We start from the raw sequence: 10,603 nt of genomic DNA on the forward strand, positions 1-10,603 counted from the left end.
TCTTTGGGGACCCTAGGATCTGGGCATAACATTTGGGGGCTCATCCGGGATCCCCCAGCCCCCCAGGACCCCCGAACCGTTGAGTCAAAACCCGGCCGGTAAGTGTCTGAATGTTTGTGCTCTGTCTTGGTGTCTCGGCAATCCGCCCTTAAAACGAGCAGCCTGCAGGCGGTCTAGGCGGACCCGCTGGACGCCGCTTGCCACGGGACTTTGGAGACGTCGCGGACTCGCTTGTAGGGGATTGGATCCTCTCGTAGCCTTGAAGAGACAAAGCCGGTCGATCCCGAGGCACGGAGAGAGGCGGTCCTCTCCCGGTTTTTTTTTTTTTTTTTTTTTTTTTTTTTTTTTTTTTTTTTTTTTTTTTTTTTTTGCCTCCGATCGCCAGCGGGAGGACCGCTGTTCGCGCTTCTGTTTGCTTTCTGTCTGAACTTATTTCTTTGTGACTAACGCCATGGGACAGACCCATGGAGGAGTGGTCACTCCTTTATCTTTGTTCTTAGACCATTTCAAGGACTATAAAATTAGGGCTAGAAATCGAAACTTAGTTGTTAAGAAGAAGAGACTAACCGCATTTTGCAGGAAGGAATGGCCAACCTTCAACGTTGGCTGGCCGCCAGAGGGGACTTATTACCTACCCGTGATTTTAAGGACCAAGGATATTATTTTTGGACGACCGGGACACCCAGGCCAAGTCCCTTACATCATCACCTGGCTGGATCTGGTCCAGGACCCACCAGAATGGCTCAAGCCTTGGGTACCGAAGCCAAGAGCTGCCATACTCGCCCCGGAAAATAGTGAGAAACGAAAAACTGAAACTAATCCTATGGCCCCTCTTTATCCTGTCTTGCAGGGTGGCACTGAGGAAGACCTCTTCTCATACCCGCCTTACCGACTCCCACCAGGGGGTCACCCAGGCCCTCAACCTAAGGCCCCAAGAGGGGTTCAAGGGCCCCTCTTGGTGATCCCACCTCACACCCAAGAGAAAGTCCAAAAAGAGCTACCTAGTCACCCAGGCCCTCAACCCGAGTTCCCAGGAGGGGCTCAAGGGCTGCCCTTGGTGATCCCACCTGACACCCAAGAGCAAGTCCAACAAGAGCTGCCTAGTCACCCAGGCCCTCAACCCGAAGTCCCAGGAGGGGCTCAAGGGCCGCCCTTGGTGATCCCACCTGACACCCAAGAGCAAGTCCAACAAGAGCTGCCTAGTCACCCAGGGCTTCAACCTGAGGCCCCTGAAGAGGCTCAAGGGCTCCCCCTGGTGAGCCCACTTCACACCCAAGAGAAAGCTCAACAAGAGCTGCCTCGACTGCCTGCGGCTGAGTCCTTGAGGGCAACAGGTCCCCAAGACGATGAGGGGAACCAATTGATGGTTCCTTATTGTCCCTTAGCTGTTAGAGAGCTATATAACTGGAAATGCAAGTACCCGCAGTTCTCAGAGAAACCAGCTGCGTTAATTAACTTATTAGATTCTGTCTTTTTAACCCACCAGCCCACCTGGGATGACTGTCAGTTGCTCTTGAGGGTCCTCTTCACTACCGAGGAGCGAGAGAAAATTTTAATTGAGGCCATAAAATTGGTTCCAGGAGTAAACGGGAGCCCAACTACTAAACAAGCTCTTATTGATGCAGGCTTTTACTCAATCAGACCAGACTGGGATTTTAACTCGGCAGAAGGTAAGGAGAGTCTCCGGGTCTACCACCAGACTCTGATGAGAGGTCTCAGGGCGGCTGCTCAGGGACCCAGTCATTTGGCCAAGGTATGTAGTGTGCATCAGGAAAAGGCAGAATCACCCGCAGCTTTTTTAGAAAGGATTATGGAGGCCTATCGGACCTACACGTCCCTAGACCCAGAGGCACCTGAGAACAAGTCAGCAGTCATTATGACCTTTGTAAATCAGGCTTTCCCTGACATCAAGCACAAATTGCAGAGAATAGATAGGCTAGGAGAGAAGAGTTTGCAGGAGTTGCTGGTGGTAGCTGAGAAAGTGACTGACAACAGAGAAATACTTAAGAAGAAACAGTTACAAGCCCCCAAGGAGCTACAAAATCAAAGGTTGGCCATGATCTGTGCGGCTCTGTCAGCAGATTCCCCGGAAGAGAGACACCGCCAACTGCGCCGATGCCTGGATGGAAAAGGTAAGTGGCCCCAACAAAAGGGGAAACCAAAGCTCAAAAAGAACCAATGTGCATACTGTAAGAAGATGGGACACTGGATTAAGGACTGCCCCAAGAAACCTCCAAAGAGGGACAAAGGGGGACAGGGTTTTGACCCCCTCCTTGAACCCAGGGAAACCCTTAAAGTGGAGGGGAAACCCACTAGTTTCTTAGTAGACACAGGGGCACAATATTCAGTCCAAACCCAATCCCATGGCAAACTGTCCTCAAAGAAATCGTGGGAACAAGGGGCCACTGGTATGAATCAGGATGAATGGACTATCCAAAGAACAATGGATCTCAGAACAGGCCAGGTATCCCACTCCTTCACGATGATACCAGACTGTCCCTACCCCATCTTGGGGAGAAATTTGCCAAGCAAATTAGGAGCTCAGATCTCTTTTGATCAAAAAAGGAATTCTGTCACTGATCACAGTCACAAAATCACCCTGCCTTTAGAAGATGAATATCAATTGAACCAAAGACCAAGTTCTCTCTCAAATGAGCTCTCAACTTGGTTAACCAAATTCCCCTCAGCTTGGGCAGAAACCGGAGGAATGGGGTTGGTGCACCGTAGGGCCCCCATTTGTGTTGAACTGAAACCAGAGGCAACTCCTGTCCAAATAAGACAGAACCCAATCTCCCAAGATGCCAGAGCGGGTATCACGCCCCACATCAGAAGGCTCTGGGACTTAGGCATACTAGTACCTTGCCAGTCCCCATGGAATTCGCCCCTACTCCCCATCAAGAAGGACAACTCCAATGACTATAGACTAGTCCTGAACCTCAGAGAGGTAAACAAGAGGGTTATGGACATACATTCCACAATACCAAACGCATATACCCTCCTGAGTTGGTTAGGACCTTCTAAGAGTTGGTATACAGTACTGGACCTCAAAGACGCTGTCTTTAGCCTGCGTTTAGACCTCCAGAGTCAACCTCTGTTTGCCTTTGAATGGCATGATCCAGAAAAAGAATTCAGTGGACAACTAACATGGACCAGATTGCCACAAGGCTTCAAGAATTCAACAACCATCTTTAACAATGCACTCCATGAAGATCTGGGTGAGTACAGGCGGGAACATCCCAATACCACCCTCTTGCAATATGTAGATGACCTCTTGGTGGCAGCAGAGACCATGGAAGAATGTCAACGGAGTACTGAGGACCTGCTGATGGCACTGGGGACATTAGGCTATAGGGCATCAGCGAAGAAGGCTCAAATCTGCCAACAAGAGGTAACGTACTTGGGATGCATCCTAAAAGGGGGCCAACGATGGCTATCAGAAGCCCGAAAAGATACCATTTTGAAGATCTCCACACCCACCACAAGACAGAAGGTCAGACAATTCTTGGGGTTGGTAGAATTCTGCCGCATTTGGGTCCCTAATTTTGCAGAATTGGCAAATCCCCTCTATGAGGCCACCAAAAAAAGGAAGTTCTTCCAATGGACTGAGGCCCAGGAAGACTCTTTCAATAGGCTCAAACAGGCCTTAAAAGTGGCCCCTGCATTGACGCTACCTGATATCACCAAGCCCTTTCATCTATATATAGATGAAAGCAAAGGCATAGCTAAAGGAGTCCTCACTCAAGTGTCAGGCTCCTGGAATCGCCCAGTGGCATACCTATCAAAGAAATTAGACCCTGTGGCTTCAGGATGGCCTTCATGTTTGAGAATTATCGCTGCCACAGCCTTGCTAGTCAAGGACGCAGACAAACTGACTCTGGAACAAGAACTTTGCGTTACCACTCCCCATGCCATTGAAAGGGTTCTCAAACAACCTCCAGATGAATGGGTGAGCAATGCACGCATGACTCATTACCAAAGCCTGCTGCTAAATCCCCCGCGTATCCGTTTCCTACCAAGCACTACCCTGAACCCAGCCTCTTTGCTACCAGACTCGGATTTGGAGACCCCGTTACATGATTGTGTGGGCATACTAAGCCAGGTGCACAGACTCAGGAAAGACCCAGCAACTGCCAAATGTAGAAGCCACTTGGTTCACAGACAGTAACAGCTTCGTGCTCAATGGATAAATGTATGTGGGGGCAGCAGTGTTATCAGACTCAGAAACTATATGGGCATCTGCTTTGCCACCCAGCACTTCTGCACAATGGGGCAAACTCATAGCCCTAACAGAAGCCTTAACATTGGGAAAAGGCAAAAGACTCAACATTTATACAGATAGCAAGTATGCCTTTGCTACAGCCCATGTCCATGGGGCCATTTATCAGGAGAGAGGACTCCTGATGGCTAAAGGAAAGACTATTAAAAAAACCAAACAGGAGATCCTAAACCTGTTGGAGGCCCTTTGGCTTCCAAAGAAACTGTCCAGGCCACCAAAAGGCAACTATGCCTGAAACAAAAGGCAGTCAATGGGGTAGATTTGACAGCCAAGACAGCAGCTCTCAATCCTATAGCAGATTTGACTTTCCAACTGCCTTACCCAGGAGCTCCAGTCCTACCAGACAAGCCTGAATACTCCAAAGAAGATGCTGTCTCTGTTCACAAACTGCCTACATCCCATAAGCCTGATGGCTGGTGGCTCACTGGAGACTGCAAAATAATCCTGCCCAGCAATTTGGCAGCCAGTCTGCTCCATCATATATACCAGACAACCCATTGGGTGTCGAGAAAACTGAGGATCTGGTAAGAAAGACAGACCTAAAGATACTCAACCTCAGGTCCCAGTTCAGACAGATTGCCTCCAAATGCTTGAGCTGTAAGCTCACTAATACAGAGAATCAACCAAATGATTAAGGACCAGCCTGGGAAAAACCTGGGAAATGGACTTTACCGAGAGGTAAGACCAGGGAAATATGGTTACAGGTACATACTGGTGCTTGTAGACACCTTTTCAGGATGGACTGAAGCCTACCCCATCAGGCATGAAACAGCACAAATAGTGATCACAAAGATACCAGAGGAGGTGCTTCCCAGGTATGGAATGCCCACCCTCCTGAGCTCTGACAAGGGACCCTTTGCCACTCAGGTAACACAGGGGATGGCTAAAGCCATTGGGATGAATTGGAAACTACATCGTGCTTACAGGCCCTAAAGCTGGTAGGGCCTGTAAGCACAGGTAGAAAGGATGACTAGAACTTTAAAAGAGACTCTTAACTAAATTAAACTTGGAGACTGGGGGGAACTGGGTGACTCTCCTCCTCTTCGCCCTCTATAGGGTTCACTTCACCCTATACGTTGGGTTTAACCCCTTATGAAATCATGTTTGGAAGACCCTCTCCCACTTTACCTAATCTAAAATCTGAAGTGTTAGCTGAAATTGATGATTGCCACTTGCTTGACTCTCTTGAACATCTAGCCCTCATCCAAAAGCAGCTCTGCCCTTGCCTGAAGGCTCCACTTCTACCCAGCTAACCTTCTTGGACTCTCCTGGGTTGATGGATTCCTCAGCACACATCATTTCTATGTTTGCCCTGGTAAAAAAAAACTACAACAAGACCTGGTGGCGACCATGTTGGGGAGCTGAATCTCTCTTCTGCTCCTCCTGGAATTGCGTGAGTACAGGACACATTTGGTGGGATCCCTCTGTCAAGGCGGACCTCATTTGAGTAAGACTGATGACCAGATAAGCTCTATGAGTGCACGATCCCCTTGCCACTGAACCACAGACACTGGGCAGTGCTACTCTGTCCTTATTAGGTTTATGGACTTGGGGGAAAAGGCTAATGGATGGGAATTAGGAAAAAGCTAGGGGCACTGAATTTATGATAAAGATAGGTTGGGTGAAAGGGACTATGGCAGCCTCTTGTTTTAACAATCAAATTAGATAAGCAAATACCTACACAACCTGCACCTATAGGCCTAGGCCCTAATAAGGTATTGGCACAAACAGTCTTATCCACTGACACCACCACACGGCATGGATGAGCCCATGTCTGAACCTTCCATAGAGAGTCCCCTAATAGACCCTGGCCCATTATATCTTCTTGAAGCTATGCACCAAGTGCTGAATCAGTCTCACACAGATGTAACTGAGGACTGTTGGCTATGCTTGAATGCCAACCCCCCCATATTATGATGGAATAGTCCTTAACTCCTCGGTTACAGAATATCAAGAACCTCAGCATTGCCGATGGCAGCAAGCAGGTCCCAGCTGAATTACTCTGCAGTCACTCTTGGGACAAGGGCTCTGTATAGGTAATTCTGTGCCCCCCAAGATACTCCTACCTATGTAACACCACAGTAACTTGGACAGGTTCAGGGTACTTGGTTCCTCCTGATAACACACAGTGGGCATGCTCTACTGGTCTAACTCCATGCATTCCACTGGAGTCTTAAATGCCTCCTCTGATTTCTGTGTCCTGCTTACTTTATAGGACATTTAAGAGCTCATACTGGATTGCCTGGACCCCTGGGCAATGCCACAGCAGGTTTGCATACCAGGCAGATTATGGGCCTTACCCAGAAACAATTAGTCGAAAAAGTCTCATTCTTTACATCATCAACATAGTAATAGTTTGAGACAACAATTTGGTATTTCTAGAGAATGTGCATGTCAAATTGTAAAGACTTCTTCTCAGTTTCTTCATATACCACATAATGGTGTTAATCCTCTTAGATTTGTACCTAATCAATTATGGCAAATAAATGTTACTCATGTTTCTGATTTTGAAAAAATTTTTAAAAAATGTGCATATGACTATTGATACCTTCTCTGGCTTTCTAGTTACAACTGCTTCAACAGGAGAAGCAACTAAAATGATATTAGTCGTTTCTATACTTGGTGTTCCAAATTAGATTAAGATAGATAATAGAACTGGCTATTATAGATTTATATTTCCTTATTTCCAAAAGAAGTTGTAACATCCTGTTTTGAAGCTGTTGCCGTGTTAATACAAAATTATAGGTTAAGATCACAAAGGTATTTTAAGGAAGAACTTAATGAAATATTCCTTATTCCAAACAATAATATAATTGGTTATTTAAAAATACTGATATTTTATCTGTTACATAATCAATTTGTTATAGTTTTTCTCTAAACATGCTCTTGTATTCCTTATGAATTTATACATATAGCCCATAAAAAGTGTGTTTACTGTATTAATAGACAGCTCATTTAATGAGAAGACAATACATATATAATGAGATTACATGTTTACTCTCTTGAGTTCCCCCCTGCTTCAGCACAGATAATTAAACTACGTGCTGTAGCCACTATTTAAAATGCAAAAAATTAAGCTTTCAATCGGTATACTCATAGCCAGTATATAGCTCATGGTTTATAATTGCTTAAAATTGTTCCTTTTCTAGATATTACTAATTTTCAAATTTTACAAATATAGCTCAATTTTAAATATTTACAGAGAGAGTATTTAAGAGAAAGTATTTTTCCTTAATTTTATAAGACATTTAAGAGCTCATAGTGGATTGCCTGGACCCCAGGAAAATGCCGTAACAAATGTGTATATCAGATAGATTACAGACCCTACAAAAACAATTAGCCATACAATTTTATTCTTTACATTGGAGTTGCTATATAATAAAAGTTTGTTTATCTAGATTGCTGTGCCACTGTAGCTGATCTGCCTTTTGTGATCCCTGAGACCAGAAGCTGCAGTTTTTTGGCACTTAGCACCTCATTCTAAAAACAGCCAAAGATTAAGTAAACAGCTTTTGTTTTGTCTCAGCAAGAACTGCTTGGCTTTAACTTATGCCTGCTAGCCTGAAGCCACTTAAAAAAGTTATTATAGAGTTTATTACTAAGTGTAAAAAATTTCCTATGAAAGCTATCTTTAAAAAAAAAAGTACAAAAAAAAAAAAAACCCTTCTATTTTATTTGAGGAAAAAAAAGTTCTATTTTATATGCTATCCTAAGTGGGAAACGCAGAGTTCTGTTTTATCTCTCCATTATATTTGCCTCTTATCTTTTTGTTTTCAGTATTTATATATCTTTTAAAATATATGATCACATATTATAAAGTTTATTGCAAATTCACACCAAAAATTAAATTGAGATAAAGGTTTATAATGAAGAATGTTTATATATATATTTGTTGGAAGTGATTGTGTGGCTAAACATTCATTACCTGTCTGGCTCCACGGGTTCACTGAGGGTTTAGAACTATAACTGACTTATTCAGTTAAGATAAGACCAGACAATATTTTATTTTCTATCCTAACACCTATAATAAATTGTTGGTTCTCTTTTAATGACCTTTGACAAATTGTTTTATAACCTTTTAGAATGTGCTCTGAATTAAAGTCTGGTTATTATCTAAGAACAATTAACTGTTGTTATTTGAGAGACTGACAAAATTCTTACTACGGTTTTGACTATCAGAAAAAGGCCTAGTAACAGTCTCATTATAAAAGAGCTTAATAATCATGGATATAATTTTAAAAATTTTTTATAAGATCATCATTAAGATTTAAAAAGTCGTTTATTTGTCTATATAAAATCACCACAGGATAGTACATCTTTGTAGATCAATGTTTAATAATAATAGCTTGAGACAACAATTTGATATTTTTAGAGAGTGTATAAGTCAAATTACAAAATTTGGTTTTAGTGTCCTCAATTTTTTCATAATGGTGTTAATACTTGAGGACTTATACCTAATCAATTATGATGTTATTCATTTTTTGATTTTAGAAAATTAAAATATGTATATGTGTTTTGATACCTTTTTAGGCTTTTTAGTTACAATTACTTTAACAACAAAAACAATTAAAAATGTAATTAGTTATTGCCTATATTATCTTTTTATGCTTGATGTTCCATATCAGATTAAGATAAACAAAACTGAATGTTGCAATCAGGCATTTGAGATGTTTTGTTGACAATTTACTATTACCCATGTTACTAAAATTCCTTATAATCCTCAAGGACAAGGTATTGTAGAACAGATATTGTGGAAATTTAAAATAGTGTCTTCATGACTCTCTGAGTGTGGGAGAAGCGGCTGCTGGTGCTTGTGCCCTCGTTTTGCTAAGAACTCTAAAAAATTGGCTTTTAAAACAACAAAGGGGGAGCTATACCCCCCCCCCCAAAAGTCTCCATCATGCCTTGTTTGTTTTTAATTTTCTAAATCTGAAAGCTCATGGCAAATCTGTTGTTGACTGCCTCTGGCACACTGAGACCAATAAAAACTATGCCACAGTTATGTGGAAGGACCCTCTTACCTTCAAATGGAATGGCCCGGACCCAGTTCTCATATGGGGCCGAGGATTGATATGCCTATTTGGTACCAAAGAAGGCACAGCTAAATGGCTGCCAAAAAGATTAATGAAATAAATAGATACCCTCACAAAGCCAGGCCGAATTATAAATAAGATGAATAACAGTTGACATCCAGGGAAGAGAAATCTCCCTGAGAATTCCCTTCTTTTTCCTTTCCAGGTAAAAATGAATCACCTGTGGTGTTTGCTGTTGGAAGTTCTAATCCTGATGCTGGCCTCCAGACTTACACTACTCAAACCTTCGATGGGCTATTGACAAGGACATCGAACAGCTAGAGACTGACATCACTAATCTGAAGAAATCCCTTGTTTTGCTGTCTGAAGTGATCTTCAAAAATTGCAAAGGACTTTATTGGACTTGATTTACTCTTTTACAGTAGAAAAGACTGTGTACAGCTTTAGACCATGTACAGCTCTTAAAGAAGAATGTTGCTTTTATATAGATAAGACAGAGATGGTTAAAGAGAACATAGGAGAGAAAGATGAGAGCTCATACAAGAATTCATTTTCGACCTCTCCATGATTGTCAACCCTACTTCCTACCATTTTGAGACCATTAATTGGGTTACTTCTGCTTATTTCTTTTGGTCCCTGGGCCTTAAATAGGCTGACTAACTTTGTGAAACAACACATAGATAATTTGATAGCAAAACCTGTTCAGATACATTATTATAAGTTAGCTATGGAGGACCAGGTGACTCAAGACGAGGTTGTTACTCTATCCAGGGTGTTACCGAAACCCATCTCCACCCAACCTAAAAGAGGGGACCTTCCACCCCTAGACCAAGCAGAGAGGGGCCACCCAGAACCCCCTCTGACTGGCGATCTAAATTCTTGCTTAAGGTGCAAGGCTAAGCACTGCAAGGAAATATAAATAAAATTTAAAATATCTTTCTGGGTTTCCTGAGGGACAAACCTGACTGCATAGGGGTTGATGTCAAAAATATCCCCTCTCCAGGAAAAAGACATCAGGATGGGTACGGCCCTCGTGCCTCACTGAACAACGACAGGAGGACCAGAGCCATTACAAGGTCCCCTTTAGTTACTGGAGGTCAGGCCTCTATCCCCACCTTTGCAAGATTGGAATCGCCACGGTCCTTCTATACTTGGAGAAGGGAGGAGATGTCAGGAACAGCCCTGCTTACACTGAAGGCCTAAAGTCAGCCATAGGCCTAAAATCAGCAATAGGCCTAACATACATGCCTGCTTGTGAGGAGCCGCATTCGCCATTAAAAGATGGCGCAGGCTT

General features: G+C 43.2%; 1 protein-coding gene across 1 annotated transcript; it reads left to right on the forward strand.

The window, feature by feature from the left end:
* Positions 1–380: 380 nt before the first annotated feature.
* LOC143434846 (uncharacterized) lies at positions 381–7,979 on the forward strand. Its single transcript, XM_076915102.1, has 2 exons — positions 381–2,132; positions 5,474–7,979. Exons 1-2 carry the CDS (start codon positions 452–454, stop codon positions 5,527–5,529), a joined length of 1,737 nt encoding a protein of 578 aa, XP_076771217.1. The 5' UTR covers positions 381–451; the 3' UTR covers positions 5,530–7,979.
* Positions 7,980–10,603: the final 2,624 nt, after the last annotated feature.

The sequence above is a fragment of the Arvicanthis niloticus genome, chromosome 17 (genome assembly GCF_011762505.2).
Source record: "Arvicanthis niloticus isolate mArvNil1 chromosome 17, mArvNil1.pat.X, whole genome shotgun sequence".
In the NCBI taxonomy this organism is placed as follows: Eukaryota; Metazoa; Chordata; class Mammalia; order Rodentia; family Muridae; genus Arvicanthis; species Arvicanthis niloticus.